Source organism: Urtica dioica, chromosome 2 (assembly GCF_054948205.1).
Source record: "Urtica dioica subsp. dioica isolate 48M chromosome 2, U.dioica_male_clone48M_v1_H2, whole genome shotgun sequence".
NCBI classification, from domain to species: Eukaryota; Viridiplantae; Streptophyta; class Magnoliopsida; order Rosales; family Urticaceae; genus Urtica; species Urtica dioica.
The window spans coordinates 44,603,952-44,630,631 of record NC_142757.1 but is presented as its reverse complement, the minus strand read 5'-3'; the positions used below and the strand labels follow the sequence as shown (position 1 = coordinate 44,630,631).

Here is a 26,680-nt window from a genome sequence, read left to right as displayed (position 1 = left end):
ACTTACTTCCTCACCTGAGATTACCGCCGTCCAGTCAATCCTACGCATTGGGCTTGGGCCTTCGTCAGTCTTCATTGGGCTTCACACACAACAATCTCCACCTTGAAGTCCAAGCAGCCACCTAATCTACCCAAACAGTGCGAGTCCTTCTTCAAATGCTTCATTGCTGGATTGGTAACTTGTTGTAGGTGACAATCTTCGTTCCCATGTCAGAAGGATTATCTTCTGTTGGAATTTTCTGCAAGTTAACCACACAGTTAGCAATCAAATCACGAATAAAATGGTACCTAACATCAATATGTTTAGTACGTTCATGATACACAGGATTTTTACTAAGGTGAATAGCACTTTGACTGTCAGAATACACAGTCACCACAGAATTCAACAAGTTAACCTCCTTTGACATTCCTTGTAACCACACAGCCTCTTTAAAGGCATCAGCGATAGCAACATATTCAGACTCGGTAGTCGATTGAGCAACCAAAGGTTGCAGCTGTGACTTCCAAGATATACAGTTTCTCCCTAAGGTGAAACAATATGCTGTTGTCGATTTCCTTGAGTCACGATCACCACCAAAATCAGAGTCCACATACCCTGCCAAGTCCAAAGTAGCATTTCTATTTCCATAGCACAGGCCAACATCAATAGTGCTATTGACATAAGAAACAACCCACTTCAGAGCAACCCAGTGATCATGTCCTGGATTAGACATAAATCTGCTCAAGAGGGATATGGCATAAGACAGGTCTGGTCTTGTACTGATCATAGCGTACATGAGTGACCCAATCACATTTGCATATGGGACATTGCTCATCTTAACAATCTCAGCATCTGTGCATGGACACTGAGACTTGTCAAGAATAAAATGCCCAGCTAAAGGCATAGGAACTGCCTTACACGTCCTGTTACCATACTTTTCTACCAGTTTCTCCAGGTATGGCCTTTGATGCAATTTCAGCACCCTGTTCTTTCTGTCTCTATCAATCACCATGCCCAGGATTTTCTTGGCATGGCCTAGGTCCTTCATATCAAACTCCGAGCTAAGCTTAAGCTTCAAATCATCAATCTTAGTAACAGACTTGCTAATTAACAACAATTATCATGTTTTTTTCAAAGTTAGAGAGAGAGAGAGAGAGAGAGAGAGAGAGAGAGAGAGAGAGAGAGAGAGAGAGAGAGAGAGAGAGGTTTATACTTGATAGTTTTTTTTATATCTTTATATCACCGGCAAAGATGTTTCCTCTACGGTGTAAACAGATTTATATTTATAATTATAATATCTGTGTGTCCTACCCTACACTAACACGATACAAGTTTTAATATATGATATACTATATTAAATGAAATAATATGTGAAATATCTTAAAGTTTTATTACAAAATAATCATACTCTGGACAACGCTAAATGGTCATACACGCACAGAGTGACGGAGAATCCCAGGACGTTCTTACTTTTTTAGAACTTTAAATAAACGGTCTAAATCAATTTTAGAAAGCCTTTCAACCGTTTCTTTTTTCTTTTCTTTTTTTTTAATTCTAATACTTTTATCTCACTTTCAGCTCACACGTTTGGCCAGTGAGAAACAAAGGGAGAAATCTTTTTCATATGATAAATTTATTAATTTTGGGGGTATTTACTTGTAAAAGTTGAAAACACAAACCAGCTATCGAATGTGATTCACGTATAGTGCGTTTGAGTCCATCTCTGTGGTCCCTCGTCGTTTTATTGGCTCAAATTCGATATTTGGTCGTCAACTCTTTGATAATATTCAATACTTTTTTTTATTCAGACCATACTTTTCCATATATATCAATGTTAGGGTCTTCATTAATATTTTCTTTTGGGCTCTGATTGCATTGCATGGAAAAAAAAGAAAAAGAAAAGAAAGCTATACATACACGTTTGGTATGGTATAATCAGAGACCAGACATTTATTATCTCTCTTAATTATTAATTATTCTCCTATATTATATGTGTAACTTATTATTAGTTTCCTTGGTTGGAAAAAGTCACAATCACGTGTTTAATTTTTGGCTTGTTAGCAAGCAAGCAATTATAAGGATTTTGACTTGTGGAATGGAAGAGATGAGTCAAAACAGTATTTTGGGTCATTCTCATTCTGAAGAGACATAAACTGTAGATATAAACCCAGTTGTATTATAAATTTAATTTTTTTTTTCTACTCACGATATACACATTATCTGTTCTTTAATTTATGGCAAATCCCAGTTACCACTATGATTATCATAATGGCGGTTATATCAAGTTGGTTTCAGCTTCCTAATGGATCAAGATATCCCTGAAAATGACCAATTTTTTTCCTTTTTATTTTAGGTGTGGTGTTATTTTTTTTGTTTTTGTTTTGTCTTGTCTTGTATTTTCTTATAGAGCATATATATATACATATATAATATTATTGTTTTACAATATCACAGGCTTTGGTATGTATCGACGTGGGAGTGAGTGAAGAAGGACCATTTTAATTGTAAATTATTTTTATTTATTTATTAATTCCTTCAAACGCAAGTTGAGGTTTTGTGGTGGTCTGTTCATTACGTCCATACTTTTCCTGTCCTATTTATTTGTTTGTTCATTATATAAATTATAATACTGGACCAAATTTAGCATCAACACTCGGAGTCGGAGATACACACGGACATATAATAATATTAATAATAATAATTTCTTAATTATAGTTGTCAACAACAAGTACAACAGTGACAATTAAATGCGTTTCAGCTGAGATACTGGGTTTCATTCAATATATACATATAAATAGGAAGCTTGGGTTTCATGGCATTTTGGTAAGATCTTTGGTTGAACAAAACCGAAGCAAAAAAATAATAATGAAATCCAAGAGAGGAAAGCGGTCTGAGGTACGCTTCTTTGAAAATATATTCCTTCCTTCCCTCCTTCATTTATTATTATTATTATTATTATTGGTCAAGAGATCACTTGAATTCTGTGCTGATTTGTGTTTGGGAATAACAGCCCTTTTGGCCGTCAATTGTGATGAAGAAATGGCTGAACATACAGCCCAAAGTGGACGAATTTAGCGAAGACGAAGTTGGCTCTGAGACAGAGAGCGAAGACGATGGTAAGTCAAGGCTATCTTTTTTTTTTTTTTTTTTTTTTTTTTTTTTTTTTTTTTTCTAATCAGGTGTAATGGGTTTTGGGTTTTTTCGATTTCTGGGTCTCAGGTTGTTCTGCGAAAGACGCGAGATTGAGTGAGTTCGAAGGTCATGCGACTCGGATGCAGAAGAGTCGCCACCACCATCAAGAACCCATTATCTCCCGCCAAAATTCAGGCACGTTTAACAATTTTTTTTCATTTATATTATTGTTGTTTTTGTTTTGGTGATCAAAGTAAAGAGAAAGAAGCAAAAGGCTCAGAGAAATTTGTGCTGATTTTCTGTTTTCTTGCGGGTTTCTGGTGAAAGTTGGAGAAAAAGAATGAGGGTTGTGACTTACATTGTATGATGTGGGTGTGTGTTTTTCTTCTGGGTTTTAGTTTTGTTCATAAGAAGTATCAATTAAATTTGGAATTCTTAAATTTGTTGTGTCTGTTAAGAATTTTTTTTTTAATTTTTTTTTTCTGCTTGCTCATAATTGTTCTAGGTGATTTTGCTGTCGCTAAATTTTTGACGATTTCCGGTTTTTTCATGGCTTTCTGATTATATTTGGAGGAAGAGAATGACACTTCTGACCAATATTGTGTGTTATTTATGGGATTTTTTGTTTGTTGTGCCTTGATAAGAAATCCTGGTCTGCCTTTTGATTTTGCAATTTTTGACGATTTGTGATTTTGGGTTCGGATAAGGCTTGAAAACGGTATTAGTAAAATTTGTTGTGTCTGTTAAGAATTGTATTTTTCCTTTTTCTTGCTTGGAACTGTTGGCGTATTTGTTGTTGCCAATTCTGTTAAACATTTCCTATTTATTTTGGCTTTCTAATGAAATTTGGAAGAAAAGGATGCATGTTTTGACTCATTTGTGATGCAAAATTTCTTTTTGGTACTGTGATGCGAAATTTCTCGTGTCCCTCTTCATCTAGTGCGATAATAAATTTTGTTTTTCTTCGGTGATTCAGAAACGGCTTCTTCAAAGGGCTATCTCCGGCATAGGAGAGGAAAATCGGAGACGCTCCGGGCTCAGTACATAAACACGAAGGACGTGAGGTTTGGTTCTTCCGAGCCCTTTCACCATTTTTTTTGTGATGACTCAATCGCAGCGGTTTCTCACTGGAACGAAATTCGGGGGACTCTTTTTTTTGCTGTAGGGTGACAATTGGCACTTGGAATGTTGCAGGAAGAGTTCCCGGTGAAGATCTCGACATCGAGGATTGGCTTTGCACCGACGACGACCCCTCCGACATCTTCATCATTGGGTGAGTCATTCGACATCTTCTAAACCCGAAATGAATAGGTGATATATTCTGTGCACAATTCGGTCTCATTCTTCACGGGTTAGTCCGATTTCTTAGAGAAGTGTTCATTAAAGCACGATGTGTACCCATCACGGGTTTTATCGTTAAAAACCAATCGGCAATTAAATGAATAACTCCGGATCTCAACTTAATTACAAATAGTTCCTTAAATCTTTTCTGATGAATATGATATAATTTCCAGAGTTTAGTTGGTTTTATCTTGGAAACGAATGCACAGTGATGAAATGAGTACCTCGTGATCTTATAAGTTGATTTCAGTTCTTTACCAATTTTATAAGTTAGTCCGATTTCTTAGAGAAGTGTTCATTTAAGCATGGTGTGTACCTATCACGGGTTTGATCTTTAAAAACCAACTCCGTATCTCAACTTAATTACAAGTACTCCCTTAATCTTTTCTAATGAATATGATGTAATTGCCAGAGTTTAGTTGAATGTCTTTTTTTTTTTTCTTCCCCGGACCTTTTAGATTAGGTCTAACTTCGACTATTCCTCAAGCCCGCCAATTGGATAACCATAGACATATTTTAGTTAATGGTGGTATAGTAAATATACCAAGTTATCGCTACTAACCCCGCGAGTACTCGTATGAGCGAATTGGGAAAAAAAACATAATTTTTAAAAAAAGAATTTCAAAATTCATTTTGGTTTTATCTTGGAAATAGGTGCACAGTGATGAAATGAGTACCTCGTGATCTTACAAGTGATATGTTCCGTTTTTCTTTTTTTGTTTTCGACAGTTTCCAAGAGGTGGTTCCTCTGAACGCGGGGAACGTGTTCGGAGCGGAAGACAACAAGCCGATCCCGAAATGGGAGGCGATAATCCGGAGGACTCTGAACAAGTCGGAGGAGGCGGTGAAGAGCAAGCACAAGAGCTACAGCGCTCCACCGTCCCCGGTGATGAGAACTTCCTCGGTCGCCGACGCCCTCGCCGAGGAGATCGATTCCCATCCGTTGGATCTCCTCGCGGCCGAGTACGACGACCGCTTCGACCTCAGCTCCGGCGACGAGTTCTCCCGAGCCCTCGCCAACGGGAAAAACCTCCGACTGAGGCGCATCTACGGCATCGACTGCGACAGCCGCCTCGACTGGCCCGAGCGCTCGCTCGACGCCACGCCTCAGGTCGTCTCGTCGAGCTCGTCGAAGCTCCGCAGAGTCCTGAGCAGCTCCGCGAGGATCGGGTTCAACCCGAACCCGCTCGCTTTTCCCATGAAGCTCGCGGCGAGCACGGGGACGGGGAAGTACCACCGCAGCTCGAGCAATCTCGAGCTGAGGTGGACGGAGCGGAGGAGCGAGGACGCGGAGCTTATAATTGCCGAAGAGATCCCGGACGAGGCTTTCGAAGCGGACGAGGACACTTTCGACGAGAACCCGGACGAGGATCCCGAGGACGGTTCCGCCGGCGGAGGAGGATCGGAGTGCGGTGCGAAGAGGCGACCGAGGTACGTGAGGATCGTCAGCAAGCAGATGGTCGGGATTTACGTGTCGATCTGGGTTCGGAAGAGGCTTAGGAGACACATCAACAATTTGAAGGTCTTCCCGGTCGGGATTGGTCTGATGGGCTACATGGGGAACAAGGTAAATAAAAGAATGTCTGATGAATGTGGTGATGGTTGTGAAATAACGATAATGTATATATATTTATTCATGTCGTATTTACGTTGTGGGCTTTTTATTTTTTTCTGCAGGGTTCTGTGTCGGTGAGCATGTCTATATTCCAGTCGCGGATGTGCTTCGTTTGCTCTCATTTGACCTCCGGTCAGAAGGAAGGAGCCGAGCAGAAGCGCAACTCGGACGTGTGCGAGATCATTAAACGGACCCGATTCTCGTCCACCGTCTTTGACGAAGATGATCAACCACAGACGATCCCTTCTCACGAGTAAGATTTAGAAATATTGGGCTATTACAACCCAAATTCTTGGGTTTTTTATTTTTTATTTATTTTATTTTATTTTTATTCTTTACTGCCTGTTTAATCTAATGCTCTGTCTGATTTTGTTTTTTAGCCAAATATTCTGGTTCGGAGACTTGAATTACCGACTCAACATGTCGGACTCTGAGGTTAGGAAGCTCGTTGAGCTAAAAAATTGGGACAAACTTGTAAAGTCTGATCAGGTAATCAAGGCAACCAAAATCTGATTTTGAAATCCTTCTTTTTACCAAACACTTAGTACTAAGACCGATCAAATTCTTGATGACGTGACAGCTAAGCAAGGAGCTACGCGAGGGGCGTGTATTCCATGGATGGAGAGAAGGGACGATCGACTTTCCTCCCACTTACAAGTACGCCTTCGATTCCGATAGATTCGTCGGCGAGAACCCAAAAGAGGGAGAGAAGAAGAGATCCCCGGCTTGGTATGTAAATTACACAAACTAGTTATTTGAAACTAATTGGTTAGTAAAAGAGCCAAAATTTCATGTTTCAGCTTTACATTATTCAAAATCTGTTTTGATACTACACTAAATTTTTTGACTGACTTATACAAGACATTTATCCCTTCAATTTTTTTTTTTAATCACATGGTCAAAAAATATATTGAAACCTAGTACTTGTAGATTTGTTCTATTGGGTGATATGGCTAAAAAGTCGATTTAAAGTTAAGGATTTGCAAAATAGTCGAGGTTTGCCTTAAATAAGAAGAATAGCCAAAATGTGCACTAATCTGATTTCAAAACTAAAATTAATCATAAGGTTAATATTTTTGAAACTGATAAATTGCTTTTAAATAATGTGTCAAAATTTAAATTAGTGTAAAAAAAAAAATTACAACGCAACTTTGGGTATTTTGTTAATCAATTAGTTTCAAAAAGGTATTGTATATAATATTTCCTTATATTAAAATTTGCTATTTAGCTATTAAACACAATTATTTCTATAAATTTTATTTGCGATATGTGTTGCGATCGCCCACTTTGCTTTTGTTGGTTAATTTTTTTGTATTGGAATGAATAGGTGCGACCGTATATTGTGGCTCGGGAAAGGCATAAAGCAACTCTCGTACGGTCGGGCGGAGCTAAAGCTCTCCGATCACCGGCCTGTGAGTTCGACATTCTTACTTGAAGTCGAGGTTTTGGACCACCGGAAATTGCAAAAGGCACTCAATGTAACCAGCCACGCTGCGATCCATCCGGAGATTTTCCCAGACGATGACATGGACTTCGAGTATTAAGAGAGGTCGGTCTCTTCATGGATACTGATAATGATCATAGGCCACACATATACATTTATACACACAAATACATACACACGTGAAAGATGAATTTTTCTTGTACTTTTAGACGTGATTCGTTTTCGAAATCCACGCTGAATAAGAAAAAGGTTCTTCTCAGGGCAGTTCATGGCGGGTTCCGAGGCTAGAAATGCATATTTCGGAGGACCGTCATCGCGGGTTTTTTTTTTTTTTTTTTTTTTTTCAAGTTTGTTTCAGTCATTGGGGTTATAGATAGGACGAGACGAGAATCAAATGACTGAACTTGATAATAATAACCATACTAGAATTTAGTCCGTGAGAGAATCAGGTGACTATGTTATGTATATAGAAATTTTTTTTTGTTTTTTTTTTTGTTTTTTTTTGTTTTTTTTTTTTCCGTAAAACAGTTTTGTTCTTGGGTGGGTTCAACTGGTTTTGTATTTGGGTCAATGTAATTAACTGTTCCATTTTTGGGGTTTTCTGGGACTTATTTGCTGTAACTTCTTATGTTTACGGAACTCGTAACAAAAATTGACAAATACCAATTCTCTTATTGCTTGTATACAATTTGTGAAGAAAAATAAGTGGCAATATTATTTCTCCTTTCTTTCTTATATAGTACTTGAGCTCTCGCAATAAGTTCGATCCACATTTAGTTTAACTCGTACTTTACACTAGACTTGCAGTGTATTGTTGCCGAGATCTAAGACAACGATAAATTTCACTTATTTATTTATTTATTTCCAAAATGACTACCTCAATTGGTACTATTATGATGCGAAAAATATGTTTGGTGTGTATGGTCCTTTGGAGGTGGTGTTCGTATTAGAGAAAAAATTGGACAGAGCTATTGTAAGCCCAAGTTGGATTAAAAAATATTCGAAGGCGGGTTTCCGGAATGATCCCATTCGGGAATCTGATCATGGCCAAATTCTCTTTGATTGTTATCCTCAATAGTGGCAATCTAGGCGCTGGCGTGACAATCATGGCAGGCTGAAGGATCTCGAGAAATCCCTCAGTGAGGTTCAGAAAATACCATATAATCGCGTGAATGTAGGAAAAGAAAAAAGCTTACAGGAAGAGATCAAAGGGCTAAGCTCCACTATTGCCTTGGTCTGGAGACAACGCTCGCGTGAGCTATGGTTAAAAGACGGAGGTTCAAACTCTCGCTTCGTCCATACGGCGATGACAGTCCGACGAAAAAGAAACTTTATTGGTGATATTCGATGATGGTACCTGGCTGGAGGAGATAGAGCATATCGGGAATCACCCCAACAACAAATTCAGTGAGTTGTTTATACTTCCAATCTTGTGGAGCAGGAGGGACTTGAGGGCTCGTGCTGCCGGTTTTGAGCAGCGAGGACAACTCTGATATTCAAGAGATTCTGACATGGGAAGAAATAAAAAAAGATGGTGTGGTCTATGAATGGAATGAAGGCTTCGGGGCTGGGGCCGATAGGCTTTAATGAAATTTCTACAATTTTTTTGGAGCATAGTGGGGAGCTCTCTAGTGGAATTTGTCCAAGAATTCTACTAAAGTGTGAAACTTTTGAAAGCTATGAGCTTTGCGCATGTGGTACTCATCCCAAAATCTGATGGGACCGATTCCTTCGAGAAGTTCCGCTCTATAAGTTTGTGTAACTTTTGCTTTAAAGTTATCATAAAACTTATCACGAGCCGGTTGGGGAAACATTTGGATAGAATGATCTCGTCATTCCAATCGGCTTTTGTGCCAGGAAGTTGAATTGCATAAAGCACAATTGTAGCTAGAGAAGTGATGGCGGCGTTGAAGAAAAAACAAGAAAAGGGTGGACATGTCGGAATCAAAATCGACGGGAGCAAGGCGGATGACCATATGGAATGAAGTTTTATTCTAAGATTGATCGGTTGTTTTGATGCCTCGGCGAAGGATATCAACTTGATAGATCAATGTATTTTGTCGGCGTCAAGTGTCATTCTTTTTAATGGTGGCCCAATTAAAAAAAATAATTTCTCGAGGGGGCTCCATTAAGGAGATCCGCTTTCCCCATTTTTGTTCATCATCGCTACGGAAGTTTTATCACGACTTCGCTTGAGGGAAGAATAGAGATGGCATTTTCTCAAACGATACGATTTGATTTTGTCGAGAAGAGGTAAAAGAGTCAATGCCATGTGGAAGTGTATAGAGACTTATGAGAAGTTGTCGGGGGCATGGGGTGAACATTCATAAATCGGGTCTCGTATTCACTCAGAATTGCTCGGAGGAGAAACGAGAACAACTTATGAATCACTTGGTGATGGTGGAGGGTGAAGTTGACATTTTGTGGGTCAAAATGTTCAAGTAACGCTACTGCAAATCTGGAAATTTTCTTCGTGTAGAGCAACACAAAGGTGACTCAGGTGGATGGAAAGATGTGTTATCGTTGAGAGATCTTGTTAATGAAAATTAGCATTCATAGTGGGAAGAGGAGATGAGGTTATGGTCCTTAAGGATCGGTGGACATGGATGGAGCGGATAGAGACGAGGCCGGCAGCAAGGTCACATCGAGATGACGTGGTGAAAGATTTATTCGTCCGTGGTACGAGACAGTGGGATATAGCCAGAATCAGAGCGATGTGTGAAGAAGAAAGGCTAAAGAAAATTAAAGACATGAAGATCTACGAGGACGAGAGACGAGATCACTTGATCCGGACGGCTACGGAAAATGGGCGATTCAATACAAGATCGGCACACACGGAGCTCGCTCCACCTTCCTTTAATCCAAAAAGAGAAGTCTGGGAAAAATTATGGAAATTAAAAATCCATGAAAGGCTCAAAATGTTGCTTTGGAGAATTGGTGCTGAAGAGCTTCCGATGTCTTCTCGACTTGCAAAAACAGGTGACCAAGAGCGGAATAAAAAAAAAGGGGCGAGAAGGAATGAGTACATGGTCCGGAATGCCATAGCATTGAAAGTAATCTGGATATATATAAATGATAAAATTTTCAGGGGATATACGAAACTCGTCGATGGCTGAAGCAGTGTATCGAGGGTCGTGTTCAGGAGATGTGCCAAGATCCAGAGATAAGCCACAGTCAGACCCATGTAGCTAGTCGAGAACATCGGAAGTAGTGGGAAAAACCAACAATGGATCACTATGATAAAGATTAACGTCAATGCAGCCTATATTCCAAGAAAAGCAACGGTCGGGATTGTGGTTGGAGGCTCGGAGGGTGAGATCAAATGAGTTTCAACTGTGGAGGAAGAGATGTTGGGTACTTGATATGCCCTAGATTGTCGGAGCTGAGAATTGCCGCCGAACCTGCAATACAACCCACCTGCAACAATCCAAGCTCCGCTTAGTTCTCTCTCTCTCTCTCTCTCTCTGTCTCTCTCTCTCACTAACATCGCTCGTGTTTATAAATACCAGGGATATACAAGTGTTTTGTAATACAAGACTTAAGTAGTCCGGACACTCAACTTGCCATGTCACCCGTCACGCGCACCTCCGGTACGTGGCTCATATCGGAAGCCTAGCAATATTCTGTTAGCGACTCAGCTAGTGAGGTTTCGAAATATCCCACAGGTCATTATTGAGGTTGATAACAACGTACTTTTGGACAGTTTGGAGCTCAAACAAGACTGTTCGTTGTGTCTATTATCACTCTTTTTTAGAAGACTAAATCTGTAGGGTGCAACTTTGAATTCATTAAATTTAACTTGGTGTCAAGGGCAATGAACGAAACTGCCCATAACATTGGTCAGTGGGCTATGAACCATGCTAAAAGTGGCTTTTGTGATGTAAAGGAATTTCCGATCCTTGTTCGGAAGAATATTTTGGCTAATTTCAGTTTTTAATGAAATTTCTATCCTTTAAAAATTAAAAAAAAAAAAAAGTAATTCAAACAATTCTCTAGAGTTGAGCTAAAAAAATTCATTTTCACGTGTATCCTAGGAATAACAAGAATAAAGTAAAACAGTTTTGTTACATAAAATATATCTTCAATCGAATTATATAAAATTGAAGTGGATTCCACGTAGGATACAAATTTGGAACGACTTTGCTTTATGTGCGTGAAGAGTTATTTGATCCAATTGCTAGTAAGATTAATAAGCCCATCAATTTTTCACTAATTTCCCGTAATTACTCTCAACTGTAAGCAATTAAAACACAATATGTGTGTGTGTGTGTGTGTGTGTGTATTCACGAGCAAAAGGAAAATAACTGAGACCCATAATAGAGTGAAAAAGAATCTTAAACAATTGAGAAATAAAGTAGTTGTGTTAGGTTGAAAAAACATGGCTACTAAATCTAGTAACTCAACCACTTTACCAGAAAAAAGCTCAATTACGTAGTATAGACCTAGTTGCGTTAAGACGATGTGTATATATATATTTTATATTTTGCATAGAAGACCAAATTAGATACTTTTTTGTTGCACCAAACGTTGATATAATAAACATGTACAAAAATATAAGTTTTCTTAATATTGTTATTTTATTTTTTTTAGCAATAGTTGGTTTGACACACGAATAAGTAAACAAGTGATTGTTTTGCTACTTATGGTACAAACTTGTAGCCTTAAATTTCCAAAAGATGAAGTACCTGTTGGAGACACTGTTGATTGTGACAACATTATTTTTTGTGGTTAGTTCTAGTGAGGACATTATATTGCCTCTCAGTTATGATTACTACCATGAGACTTGTCCTTCTGCACAAGAGATTGTTCGTCGTCACGTCCAGTTTGCGCTGCTCAAAGACCCGAGGATGGCAGCTTCTCTCCTCCGCTTGCATTTTCATGATTGTTTTGTCATGGTAACTCTCTCTCTCTCTCTCTCTCTCTCTCTCTCTCTCTCCCTCTCTCTCTCTCTCATTAAATTACCATAACAACAATTTTTTTTTTGGATCTTATCAACCGATCAGTCCGATTTAAGGTATCTGGAGCCTGGCGTTGCTACACAAATTGTAATAGGAGTTGAAATTTTTATTTTGCTACTTTAACCTTGTTCTTTTTTATTACAAAAAATGATAAACATCAGCAGCCGCTGACGCCGCGCTGATGTTTATTATCGTTCTTTTTTTTAAGACCAATTTATTAAGGTAATTTTTGTAGACAATACATGTGGCATCTAAGATATATGTCTGTCTAGTAGTGTGGTATGAAATTTATATCATAAATAGCTTAAAAATAGGCTATAATCACACACTTCTGACTCTCTAATTGTGTTTATTTTTATTATTGTATTGTACATAATAAGGCTGAAACTGGATCGGTTCGGTTCGGTTTCTTACATTTTTTATATCCGAATCCGAATATTCGGTTTTTAAAAATTAGGTCCAATATCCAGTCCAGTTTAGTCTAAAACCGAAATTCGGTTATCCGAATATTCGGTTATCCGGTTTCTTAAATCCAATATCTGGTCCAATATCCGTTTTTTAAAATTCGGTTATCCGATTCTTTAAATTTCGGACAATGCTCATAATTAGCTCAATATCATTATGTAATAGTGATAACTCTGTGAGTATGATTAGGGTTGCGACGGGTCGGTCCTTCTCGACAATGCTCCAGGGATAGTGAGTGAGAAACAGGCCGGTCCCAATGTGGATTCGCTGCGAGGATTCGAGGTCATCGATGATATCAAGAACTCTTTAGAAATATCCTGTCCTTGTACAGTTTCTTGTGCCGATATTCTGGCGATCGCTGCTCGTGATTCTGTTGAGATGGTACGTAAATTCCATCATGCCCTTTATACATAGAAAAGTGTGAGTGGCATGTAGGTTTAATGAATGAAATGCATTGTTTTACTTGCTATGTTATACTTTGAGAAAAGCCTACAGAGAAAAATAGAATTACTATATAATGAAATTCAAGTAGTTGTCAAATTTTATCATCACCTTAAAAAATTCAGATTTGACCTAGTGACCCAATATTATGTTATATATCTATCATAAAAAAATATTCACTTGTATTTTATATATACTACTATATCTTAGCAAACCCTTGATTTTCTTGTGTATAACTGAAAGGGCCTAATCTACATTTCATAAAATAGCAATCCATAACTTCGAATTTCGTTGACGTTTATGAATAAATAGTTTTTAATCGCGGAAAACCTAAAGGTGTGTTTGCTTATAAGTATCCCAATTGTTCGTTAAATGAATATAATCGGTGTTGGTCAAATTGATAAGGTTTATCATCACTTATAATTTTTTTTAAAGATGTTTTGAATATAGGGACTAATTCAATAGTTGAGCAGTCTCATGTTCCAAAACATCCAAGTGACTTTCTTTGAATTAGTTTTCTTAGTAATCTCTTCCTTACGATGTTTGTAATAATTAGAGAGGAGGACCTGGATGGAATGTTTTGCTGGGCCGGAAAGATTCGTTGGAGGCAAGCTTCAGTGGCGCCAACCTGTTCATCCCCTCGCCAAACTCATCTCTCGAGACTCTCATTGCTAATTTTGAGCAGCAAGGACTTGACATCGGCGATTTAGTTACTTTGTCCGGTAATTCATTCTGGGGAAAAAAAAACTAGATGGATAAGAAAGACAATTGATTGCATTGTTTCTTATGATTGCCTAAACTGACTAGTTCTACTATCGATATTAAAACTAAAAGGACTTAGAGGCAAAGAGATGTTAAGATGGATTAATATACCAACACCAATTCTAAGAATAAATGTTCCGTAGTCCTATTTAGTATATTTTACGCTCGAGTCATTGAATTTTTATTTTCGTCATTTTTAACCTGTCTAAAATTCTCGCCTAGTTTTCAAGGAAAAAATTACACATTTTTTTTTAACACATATCTAATTTTAATGCATTTTAATCAAGGTCACTCTTGATTTCATTAAATATATATTTTTATATTTTCTAATCAAATATTAAGCATAACTGTCTAATACAATAGTTTTAGTTTTCCTTTTAGTCGTATATTTAATGAAATAACTAGTCATATTGCTAATATACACTTTTAAAAAAAAATTGTTATAAGGTTCAAAAAGTGTTTTTTTGGGTACAAAATATATTGAATACCCATAATTATAACTTTGGAGGAGGGCGTAAAAAAGATATTAAAGTTTATGAGTCAAATTGAAACTACCCAACAAATACCCAAAACATGTCTTCTTATACACAAGAAAAATATTGTTGACCAATAGCATGATCATGACTATAGGAAGCCACACAATGGGGAAGGCGAGGTGTTTGAGCTTCCGACAGAGAGTGTATGATGCAAATTATGCGCGGGAACACCACGACAAGTACAAGCGATACACCACCTTCCGGAGGATCCTACGGTCCATATGCCCCGAATCCGGAGACGATCAAAATACAGCCCCGCTTGATCTCGTGACGCCGATCCGATTTGACAACAACTACTTCCTCAACGTCCTCCAAGGGAAGGCCTTGCTAGGGTCGGACAACGTGCTTCTTACCCAAGACTTCGATGGTGCGATCACAAACAAGGTTTGGGCTTATGCCTATAATGAAGAGCTTTTCTTTGCTTCTTTTGCCCACTCAATGATCAAGATGGGGAATATCAATGTTCTCACCGGGGAGAAAGGAGAGATTAGAACGAATTGTAGGTTTGTTAATACATTGTAGTCATTGAGATTTATTTGTTTAGCATTAGAATTGAACACCATTGTCCACGACGTATTTCAATGGTTTATACTTTTTACATGCTCGCCAGTTCGCAATGTATTGCTCACTTTTTAAGTTTCTTTACAACTTTGATATGATATATATTTATCTTAAACGAGAAGTGCTCGAGATTATTATATGGTTCTGCTTGGTAAATCAATTTGTGTTAATCTAACTACAATATCGTCATTTCTCATTGTGAAAGTAGGAATGAAATGAAAGCACCAATTGATAAGCTCAAACTTTACGTAAGCTCTATTTTTCAAGTAGTCTTTGAGTCAGCACCCAACTCCATTCAAGAAAATTTTCGGATTTGAAAATGGCATAATAAATGTTTGCCTTGCCTTTTTGGAATGAAGGCAGCTGAGGCCTTTCCATTCCTGACTCCACATCAGTGGAATTACCTAATCTGTGCGTGTCTTACAGAAATGTTTCAGGCGGGTTCTGTAACAATCGCTAAAATCAATGAGAATATGTTGTGAACCTAAAAAGTACAGAATAGTAAACAAATACTCAAATTAATGACCTAATTTTGCATGTCGTCCCACGTTTGAAGGACCATTGCCTGGTGGAAAGCAATTTATTATGATAGCATGGTACAATTAAGTTTTACACTCAACGACTTCTTCGTTACCTACCCAACTAACATCTATCTTCTTCAATTGCAACTTAGGCTCCATCTAAGTCTGAGATCCCCTCACTTCCACAAAATAACTTTCCCGAGACTTCTACAAATAACACCCGTATTTGTTAGGGGATCCTCCTCATGCGGTGTTGACTAAGGTCTTCGTCGAGGTGATGAGACCGTAATATTATCGCTAAATCTCTCTCGAGCATCTAACAACATATGTCAATATTGAGTTTTCATCTCCCAATCTCAAACCCTAAAAAAATATGATAAACACTACAAACAAGAGTGTACACATGACTCCATAGTAGCCTAACTATCTCTAACTTAGGAATGTACTACGGTGAATTAATATTTTATGCACGATCAACCTAATATTTCTCAAGCATCAAGTCAATCCTAAAAATCTTGAATGAGGTCATGAATCTCAAACAAGCAATAAGTACGGAATTAATCCAAACAATAGAGAATATGAACAGAAAAAAAAACTTCAATCTATAAATAACGAATCTACAACCATATTTGAGAATAGCTAAGCCATCACCTTTAAGGGGTTCAGTTCATGACGTCGAGAGTAACGAAAACGCAAAATAAATAAAAATAATTCCATAAAATCCATAACAAAATAAATAAATATAAACGGGAGTTCCAATTAATAGAGATAAAAACGAAAAACGTTGAATCGTGATTGTCAATTGACGACAAACGGTGGTCTTTTTCTCTTGTTTTATCTTCTCTTCCAACAAGCCAAACAATAATTAAAAGCTTGGAGTTCCAATGAATAGAGATAAAAACGAAAAACGTTGAATCGTGATTGTCAATCGACGACAAACGGTGGTCTTTTTCTCTTGTTTTATCTTCTCTTCCAACAAGCCAAACAATAATTAAAAGCTTAAAATAAAACAAAAGTTATGCTATTAGGGTTTCTAACAAGTATACACAAGAAAAAACTCGTCAAAATCGAAAAATAGCATCTTAATGGCTTTTTAAAGGAAAAATCGGTGCCAAACAAGCAGTTGGGGTGCACAGCATGCAAGTGGGCGCACGGAACGCGCGTATTGCTCTATTTGGTGTCCGCGGCTCGCAGTGATACTTAAAATAGCCATAACTTCTTGCTCCGGTGTCCGACTCTTTCAAATAAATATGTGGTGAAAAGCTAATAGAAAGCGATATCCAATGGTGGAAAGAATTAATGCAAAATTGTAATAGAGAATCTCAAAATCATGTAGAATTGGACTCCATGTTTCTTGTTCCGCTCTAACTTGTTCAAATGATGGGCTACTAACCTCCTTTACATCTAGTTGACCTCTCAAATCTGTAAAATCACTCAAAACACACTAAAAGACATCAAATGCATAGGAGAACTCACGAGATTCAAGCCGGGAAATAGGATTTTAACGCGTACGAAACGCACTTATCACTATTAAGCTCTAAATGCTCCTATTAGCTTGAAAACCTGAAATTTTACTAAGAACTAAAAAAACATTAAAACACTTAACAAGTTTCGATTCTCGCTCAAAACGCATTGATAAGTGTTAATGAATCGCACTCATCAAATAACCTTTTTTAAATTTTTTTAGATGCTTTGAAATGCCTTGTTATAGTAGTTGATGTTGAAACTTTAAACGTTGAAATATTTTCAATAGATCCAATTCGAATTTATATAACAAATATATGTCTTTATATTTTACTGATATATCGACTATCGACTGATATGTTGATTGGTATCCTATGAAAATATATATAACAATTATTGATAATACCGATGGTATATCGTTAATATATTACTTATCGGCAATTATACCGACTAATATATTATAAAAAATATAATTAAAAATATGTTTTATATTAGTTTTTTCAAATGTATATAATAGATACCAACATGTCTAATAAATATACATAGATATATGTATTTTTTATGTAGTTTTTTATACATAGATATATCAAAGAATCGAATCCATAATGTAAATCGTATATACATATGCACATGCAAAGTATTTCGATCACTAATGTATGTGCGCAAAAAGAGATCGTATGAAGGTTGAAATGTAGTTGTGTCTGTAGTAATAATTTTAAACATAGCTCACGACCATTGTAAAAGTGAATTTATTTTAGTTAAAAATTAGTAAAAGAAATATCGACAATATATCGGTATTTAGTGAGTTATAATAATTTCTATACCGAAAATTTCCGTTTTTTGATAAATCGATGATATACTAAAATATATCGTAGGTATTTTAAATCTTGAGATAAAAGAAATATTGACAATGTATCAATATTCAGTGTGTTATAATAACTTTCGTACCGAACATTTCCATTTTTGATATACCAAAGTATATTGTCGGCAGGTATTTTAAATCTCGGGTCAAGACTCTTGGAGCCCAACAGATTTAGCGCAGGTCACGCACCCAAGTTGATATTTTTAATTAGTTGGTTAGATCGATGCCTCGCGAATAGGGAAATGGCTTTTCCTTTAAAATATAGAAGCAGCAGGTTATGGCAAAAAAAAACTATTTTTTTTCTGTGCTTTTGTATTATTTATTTATTTTCTTTGCTCAGAGTTTTCTCTTGTTTTGTGTGCGACGATAAGTTTTCTCTTGTTTTGCTCAGAGTTTTCTCTTGACCCGTTACCCGCGTTCCGGCCCGTTACCCGATTTATTCGGGTCGGGTAATATCCGTTCTTTTTGGGTAAACGGGTAATACTCGGGACCCGATCCGTTAACTTTTAAATATTTAAAAAATAAGAAATCATATGTTTACCTAATTAGATGATATATTTTAAACATTGTTTTTAAAAATATAATAAATCATATGTTTACCTAAAGATGATATATTATTTTTAAATTTTATATTGTTGATGGATTTTTATTTTATAAATGGGTAAGCGGGTCTACCCGACCCGCTACCCTTTTTTTAAGCGGGTAACGGGTCCAACATTTTTAACCCGTTTATCCGGCGGGTATCCCCGTTACCCGGCCCGTCTCAAAATCCGGGTAAACGGGTCCGGGTAACGGATAAAAAATTATAACGGGTACGGGTAACGAAATAGGTGTACCCGGTGTTACCCGTACCCGTTGCCATCCCCTACATGCTCTCTTTTTCTTTTTTTTTTTTTTTTTTTTTTTTTTTTTTGGGAGGACCTACCAAATCCTGGGATCAAATAATACATGTTTTCACGAGAGATAGAAAACAATATCTTCTCTATTTATTGGAGAGAGAAGAGAGAGAGAGAGAGAGAGAGAGAAACGACGTTCCACCTACTGCATGCTTTTTTTTTAGGAAGACCTACCACATCTTGGAATCAAATAATACATGTTTTCATATGAGAGAGAGAACAAAATCTTCTCTATTTATAGGGGATAGAGAGAGAGAGAGAGAGAGAGAGAGAGAGAGAGAGAGAGAGAGAGAGATGGACCCCGAGAAAGGCGATTATCTGCAAGTAAAGAGTGTCCAAGCCCTTGCTTCCCAAAACTTAGAAGAAATCCCACGATGCTATCTCCGGCGTGAAAGCGAACTCGACGAAGCTGCGGTCGATGATTCGCAGAGCGTTCCGGTGGTTGATATGAGCAAACTACTTGATCAAAGTGATCCACTGACTGCAATGGCTGAACTGGAAAACCTTCACTTGGCTTGTAAACACTGGGGCTTCTTCCAGGTACTCTTTATGAATGGTTTAGTTCAGCCAGTCATTAATAATCATATGATACAATTATAATCAATAGTCATTAAATAAGTTAAACGGGAGTACTGAAATGTCTTCAACATTTGGTAAACCTTGTGGTATGTCACACTAGAGGCCGTAGGTTGAATCCTCACCATAGCAAAGATGTACTTTAAAAAAAAAACATTTGGTAAACCTTGCTTTAAGTTTTATCAAGGTAAAAGTTAACAATTTTAACTCAAAAAAAATTATAAAAATTAAATGTAATGGAGTTTAAGATTAACTTTAAGGGTGTGTTTGGTTTAGGGTATTTTTCATGCATAATTTTCAATTTGTAATAATCCTATGGTGGTATGTTGAGGCAGTTAATCAACTTTGGAATCCCAAAAGAAGTTATCGAAAAGATCAAAGGCGATATGATGGAATTCTTTGAGCTCCCGCTTGAGACGAAGGCAACTTATTCGCTAGGGAGGAACCATCCTGAAGGCTACGGTTGGCAACCTGTCGGATCTGAAGAAGAAAGAATTGATTGGAATGACTCGCTTGTGCTCTATTGCAATCCTGTTTCCAATAGAAATATGGCACTTTGGCCTAACCACCCGATTTCCTTTAGGTATGTGTGCATGGTAAACACTGTAATTATCTTTCTTACAAATTTGAGAAGAAAAAAAAAATTAAGAGTAGTGTTATTTTTATGCCTTTCAGAGAAAGCCTAGAGAAGTACTTGAAGGGTTTGGAAGAAGTTCTATTCAAACTGTTGAAACCGATGTCTACGAACTTAGGGCTCGATACGGAGACCCTTGGTGGTTTGTTTAAAGATGGACGACAGACGATGCGAGCGACATTTTACCCTCATTGTGCTATGAGTAGCAAAGTGATTGGCCTCTCTCCGCACTCTGATCCCACCGCCTTGACGATGATACTCCAAGTAAATGACGCCCAAGGCTTGCAAATCAAGAAAGACGACAAATGGGTGATTCCGAACTTCATTCCTGATTCACTCAACGTCTTTATTGGCGACACCCTTCAGGTAACTATATTACTATGTTTTTTCTAGAGTAAATAGCTCCTAGATTATTATATAATTCATCTTAACCTTGTTCTTTTGCAATTCATTTCTCGAAATTGATTTTGTAACATGTCATTATAGTATTAACAAGTTTCTTAGGTTGGAAAACATGTTTTGAGTTTCTTACTTAGCTCATAGATGTCTTATAAATTTTAATATGCATATTAGGGATGTAATTGGGGTGGATAATTAGTCGGTTTTTATATGTGCTATCAATTCGAACCGCTACAGCTAATTTTTTAGTTTTAAAACTCAAACCAACCCGATTGAAAGGTAAACCAAACCAAATCAACCCAAAATAAACGGATTGGTTTAGATTGGTTTTTTCGAATTATAATTCTCGACAAATGACTTTATAACTCGAATGAAAATCATATATTTATATTATATCTAATACATTAAGTCAAAGTCAATTAATATCTTGTTTATAATATATTTAAAAATCGTGAAATGAAAATAGTATTAGTATTAAGATTAACAAGTTTCTTAGGTTGGAAAACATGTTTTGACTTTCTTACTTAGCTCATAAATTTCTTGTAAGTTTTAATATGCAAATGAAATTGGTTCAAGTGCTGCAATATATAGTGATTAAAAAAAAAAAAAAAAGGCCACTTGCATAACAATGTATGAGCTGTTTACGCGGAAAGATTTATGAGTACAAATACATTTCAATGTAAATTATTATTAACTGTTATCATAACTTATGATTGCATTAAGTGTTTGATTAAATTGTTTTTTAAAGGGATGTTATAAGTAAATTTCCAATAAAAATGAATGAATTTGCAAAATAATAAAATTTGTGTAAAATAAGTGAAATAGTTAAAATGTTCAAGTACTAAATTTTAATAATACTTTTGATTCTGCAATTAAATTATAGATTCTTTGAAAGTGATAAATTCCTAATATAAATCGTTAAATTTTTAATGACAAGCCGTACGTGTCCAAAAAACTTATTGGTAACGCAAACTAACTAATCATACGCGCTCAATAATTTTTAAACAATATTATAAGCATTTATGTTTTAATTTTCAATTATAAATGTAGATGATGAGCAACGGAGAGTACAAGAGTGTAGAGCACCGAGTTCTTGCAAACCAGGAAAAGGACCGCCTCTCGATTGCATCGTTTCATGGCCCGCCTGCGGAGACCATGGTTGGTCCTTTGCCGGATCTTGTGAAGGTCAACAAGCCAAAGTATAAATCTATTTCATATGGCGAATATTTTAAAGTGGTTATTTATCAGAAAAAAAAGATTGATGGTAAGTCCGCAATCAACAGCATGAAGCTGCAAGAATGAGTTACAATTTATACGTGTAACTTTAAGTTGTAACGAATTTGGTGCGTTTATTATTAAGCCATTAAATAATTTTCTGGATCAACTATATGATATATTTATCGAATCTTGCTATGTGTGATATGTTATATGCTCGTGCTGCATTCTTTATAAAGTTTAAATACTGATCGATATATATATATATATATATATATATATATATATATATATATATAAACTCATATTTTATACCGGATCAGTGAACACCGATGGACATGTTATGTTATGTTATGAATGTTTGTTTTAATGCAAATTATTGGTATTTTTTTCATGACAAAATAATATAAAATAGTCGAATTGGTTTTTTAGTCAAAATCATAATAATATTCAATTTGTGCCTGGTACTTTTTTTCTTTTTCTTTTGACAACTTCACTAATATTAGGTAATCTTTAGCTATTTCACAAATAAGGAATTGACTTTGTTGTTACTCGCGGTTGTTGATATGGCAAACATATATATTTTTTTTTCTGATGTTAGAAACATCGGTAGAAGGTTTTTTTGTCTGTTTTGACTTTCTTACTTACGTAGCTCATAGATTTCGCGTGTAAGTTTTAAAATGCAAATGAAATTGGTTAAAGTGCTGCAATATATAGTGATAAAAAAAAGGCCACTTGCATAATAATGTATGAGATGTTTACGCTGAAAGATTTATGAGCACAAATACATTTCAATGTAAATTATTATTAACTGTTATCATGACTTATGATTGCATTGTGTTCGATTGAATTGTTTTTAAAAGGGTTGTTATAAGTAAATTTCCAATAAAAATGAATGAATTTGGAAGATAATAAAATTTGTCTAAAATAAGTGAAACAGTTAAAATGTGCAAGTATTAAGTTTTAATAATACTTTCGAATCCGCTGTTAATTTTGGATTTTTTGAAAGTGATACATTCCTAATATAAATAGTTAAATTTTTAATGACCAACCGTGTCCAAAAAACTTATTGGTAACGCAAGCTAACCATACGCATTCAATAATTTCTAAATAATATAATAAGCATTTTATGTTTTAATCTCCAATTATAAATGTAGATGATGAGCAACGGAGAGTACAAGGGTGTAGAGCACCGAGTTCTTGCAAACCAGGAAAAGGACCACCTCTCGATTGCATCGTTTCATGGCCAGCCTGCGGAGACCAGGTTGGTCCTTTGCCGGATCTTGTGAAGGTCAACAAGCCAAACTATAAATCTATTTCATATGTCGAATATTATAAAGTGGCTTTTTTCAGAAGAAAAAAAAGATTGATGGTAAGTCCGCAATCAATAGCATGAAGCTGCAAGAATGAGTTACAATATTCTACGTGTAATTTTAAGTTGTAACGAATTTGGTGCGTTTATTAAGCCATTGAATAATTTGCTTGATCAACTATTATATATTTATCGAATCTTGCTATGTGTGATAAGTTATGTCCCCGTGTTGCATTCTTTATAAAGTTTAAATACCGATCGGTTTGGCTGCATATATATATATATATATATATATATATATATATATATATATATATATGTCTCAACGCAACAAAGTCTAAGGCTACGTAATTGAGCTTTTTTCTAATAAAGTGGTTGGGGGAGTCACTAGAATTAGTAGCCATTTATTTCAACCTAACACAACTCCTTTATTTCTCAATTATATATATATATATATATATATATATATATATATGTATATAGTCTCAACGCAACAAAGTCTAAGACTACGTAATTGAGCTTTTTTCTAGTAAAGTGGTTGAGGGAGTCACTAGAATTAGTACCCATTTATTTCAACCTAACGCAACTCCTTTATTTCTCAATTGTTTAAGATTCTTTTTCACTCAATTATGGGTCTAAATTATTTTCATTGTGCTTGTGATTGTTTTTTTGTGTTTTAATTGCTTACAGTTGAGAGTAATTACGGGAAATTAGTGAAAAATTAATGGGCTTATCAATCTTAATAGCAATTGGATCAAATAACATGAACTTCTCTTCACGCACAAAAAGCAAAGTGGTTCCAAATTTGAATCCTACGTGGAATCCACTTCAATTTTACATAATTCGATTGAAGATATATTTTATGTAACAAAACTATTTTACTTTATTGTTGTTATTCCTAGGAACACACATGAAAATAAATTTTTTTTAGCTCAATTATATAGAATTGATTGAATTACCTTTTTTTTTAAAAAAGGATAAAAATTTCATTAAGAACTGGAATTCGCCAACATATTCTTCCGAACGAGGATCCGAAATTCCTTTACATCATAAAAGCCACTGTTAGCATGGTTCATAGCCCATTGACCAATGTTATGGGCAGTTTCGTTCATTGCCCTTGACACCAAGTCAAATTTAATGAATTCAATGTTTTGGGAGGAACCACAGGAAATATATTAAAGCTTTCACGTATGGCACACCACGGACGGCGCAAGGCGGGACAAGCCCCAACCATCGAGCCTCCGAATCAACAACAAGAGCATATTTGGCCAAATTATGAGCCACCACGTTACAAGAGCGAGGAATAAAAAGAAAACTAGAATAAAGAAAAGTAGAGGAACTCACCTTGATGTCTTCTAAAAGCGTACCAAGCTCCGTCGGGGGCGAGTCTCTGATCTTTAAAACGTTCACCACTTGAAGACAATCGGATTGGACCACCACCCTCCCAAGACCCAAATCTTCCGCATACGCAAGACCTTGCCGAATAGCCGCCGCCTCCGCAAGCACCGGCGAGAACCCAAAAGGTTTAACCGAGACCTCCGAAGCCAACACCATTCTCCGGTGGTCCCGAATCACGCAACCGGTACCATAGCGACCCCCCGTGTCATCAATCTCCGCGTCAACACTAATCACGCGCACACCGGGACTCGGGGGAGGCCAAGCTGACACCGTAACCTTGCAGCCCTCATGACGCCGGGTCTTGTTAGCTTCCCTATGAGCGTCGAGGAAGCCACCGAACCACTCCACAAGAGCTTCGGAGGACCACTTCGCATTCCCGGAGAGAACTTTATTCCTATGATTCCAAATCTCCCACACCAAAACAATAAGGAACTCAAAATTACTATACTTGACGGCCTCCGAGATCTTAGCGAAAGTTCCCACCATGTCCTCCCCTTGGTATGTTTTTATGATATCCTCGAAGCTAGTGAGAGCCCACACTTTCTTCACCCACCGACACTTCTATAAGGCATGAGTGACCGTCTCCGGAGCTCCGAGGCTAATAGGGCAGCGGTACTTGTCGGTGATTTTCAGGTGGTGGAGGACCGTTTTCACCGGAATCCACCCTTTGCAAACTCTCCACATGAAAAGCTTAATTTTCGGGGGGATCGAGAGTCTCCAAAGAAATTCCCACCACTTAGACGAGGACGAGGGGGAAGAAGGGCTCGGTCTCATCAAGGTGGTACAAGCTCGCCAGTAACCGCTCCTCACCATGTACTCCCCGTCATTGGAGAAGTGCCATCGGAGCACATCGGGCACCCCCCACCCCCCCAAACGACTCGAAAGGATAGCATGAATAGCATCGGCATCCTCTCTCCCGAACATGTCTCGGACCAAGGCTTCATTCCACTCTCCGTCATGGTTTTTGAGTTCCGCCACACGCATGTCATCGGGTATAAAGGAGGGGTCGATAAGCGAGAAGTCACGAGACCGGGGAATCCACTTATCCGTCGCCACAAAGACCGATTCGCCATCACTCACTCTCCATCTCAACCCCTCAAGAATCACCTCTTTACCCCACACCAAGCCTCGCCAAAGGTTCGAGCCGTAGGAGGGACACGAGGCTCCGAGAATGTTGTCGTCCGGGTAGTAACTCGCTCGAAAAACCCTCTCAATAAGGCTGCTCGGTCTCCGGATAAGGCGTCACACTCTTCGCGACAAGGACTTGGTTGAATTTTTCCAAGTCGCGGAAGCTGAGACCCCCTTCACTCCTATGCTTGGTTAGCTCCTCCCATTTGCACCAATGGATCTTCCGCTCTTCCTCGCTATTTCCCCACTAAAACTTGGCCACCGCTTTGTGGATTACGGAGATAAGAGTTTTGGGGAGCCGGAAGCAACTTTCCGCGTAGCTCGGGATCGCTTGGAGGACCAATTTGATGAGGATCTCACGCCCCGCTTGCGAAAACCAAATCCTCTCCACGCCCGAAGTTTTGCCCAAACTCGCTCTCGGATAAACGTGAAGACTTCCACTTTCCTATTACCGGTAAGCGTGGGGAGTCCTAAGTACCGAAGGTGGCATTCCGTGATGGGGACCTCGAGCGTAGCCGCGATAACATTCTTGGACTCATCTGCCACGTCACAACCGAAGCTAATATCAGACTTGGAGAAATTCACAAGTTGACCGGAAGCCACAGCGTAAGTCTCGAGGCAGCCCTTTATAGCATCACCTTCCTCCACACAAGCCTGGAAAAAGATGAGGCTATCATTGGTGAATAACAAGTGCGACACCCGAAGCTCCCCCCATCCAAAGCAAACACCAGTGATAACGCCCCATTTTTTCGCCTCCATGAGAAGGCTCGAAAGGCCCTCCGCACAAATAAGGACGAGAAATGGCGAAAACGGATCCCTTGTCGAAGCCCCCTCTCTGGCACCACCTTTCCTCGAACCTCTCCGTTGATGTTGAAAGAGAAGCTAACCGACATGATGCACCGCTTGATCTTCTCAACCCACTCTGCTACACCCTACGAATTTACTCTTCTAAAAAAAGGGTGATAATAGACCACAACGGACTGTCTCGTTTGAGCTCTAAACTGTCCAAAAATATCTTATTATCACCCTTAATAATGGCCC

The 26,680-nt window shown here is 37.5% G+C and overlaps 5 protein-coding genes across 6 annotated transcripts; 3 read left to right on the top strand and 2 right to left on the bottom strand.

Moving 5' to 3' along the window:
- Nucleotides 1–2,075: 2,075 nt before the first annotated feature.
- Nucleotides 2,076–8,224, top strand: IP5PII (myo-inositol polyphosphate 5-phosphatase 2). 2 transcript variants are annotated; one of them, XM_089606605.1, is made up of 11 exons: nt 2,076–2,874; nt 2,990–3,095; nt 3,199–3,306; nt 4,088–4,175; nt 4,277–4,384; nt 5,182–6,019; nt 6,130–6,320; nt 6,448–6,556; nt 6,648–6,796; nt 7,395–7,616; nt 7,777–8,224. In XM_089606605.1, exons 1-10 carry the CDS (start codon nt 2,845–2,847, stop codon nt 7,609–7,611), a joined length of 1,944 nt encoding a protein of 647 aa, XP_089462731.1. In that variant the 5' UTR covers nt 2,076–2,844; the 3' UTR covers nt 7,612–7,616; nt 7,777–8,224. The 2 variants fall into 2 exon arrangements, with proteins under 2 accessions (XP_089462731.1, XP_089462723.1); XM_089606597.1 differs by having other exon boundaries at nt 7,772–8,224.
- Nucleotides 8,225–12,244: 4,020 nt separating this feature from the next.
- On the top strand, nt 12,245–15,374 carry LOC149404929 (Peroxidase superfamily protein). Its single transcript, XM_089602715.1, has 4 exons — nt 12,245–12,406; nt 13,124–13,315; nt 13,932–14,097; nt 14,768–15,374. The coding sequence occupies exons 1-4, from the start codon at nt 12,359–12,361 to the stop codon at nt 15,193–15,195; spliced, it is 834 nt and encodes a 277-aa protein (XP_089458841.1). The 5' UTR covers nt 12,245–12,358; the 3' UTR covers nt 15,196–15,374.
- A 3,738-nt stretch (nt 15,375–19,112) lies between these two features.
- Nucleotides 19,113–21,970, top strand: LOC149404928 (S-norcoclaurine synthase 1-like). The gene is made up of 4 exons (XM_089606683.1): nt 19,113–19,517; nt 19,889–20,136; nt 20,229–20,553; nt 21,637–21,970. The coding sequence occupies exons 1-4, from the start codon at nt 19,185–19,187 to the stop codon at nt 21,886–21,888; spliced, it is 1,158 nt and encodes a 385-aa protein (XP_089462809.1). The 5' UTR covers nt 19,113–19,184; the 3' UTR covers nt 21,889–21,970.
- A 2,286-nt stretch (nt 21,971–24,256) lies between these two features.
- On the bottom strand, nt 24,257–24,997 carry LOC149404927 (uncharacterized). The gene has a single exon (XM_089607725.1). It carries the CDS (start codon nt 24,995–24,997, stop codon nt 24,257–24,259), a length of 741 nt encoding a protein of 246 aa, XP_089463851.1.
- A 75-nt stretch (nt 24,998–25,072) lies between these two features.
- Nucleotides 25,073–26,398, bottom strand: LOC149404926 (uncharacterized). The gene is made up of 2 exons (XM_089607724.1): nt 25,917–26,398; nt 25,073–25,730 (listed from the first exon to the last, which is right to left on the bottom strand). The coding sequence occupies exons 1-2, from the start codon at nt 26,396–26,398 to the stop codon at nt 25,073–25,075; spliced, it is 1,140 nt and encodes a 379-aa protein (XP_089463850.1).
- Between the last annotated feature and the right edge of the window lie 282 nt (nt 26,399–26,680).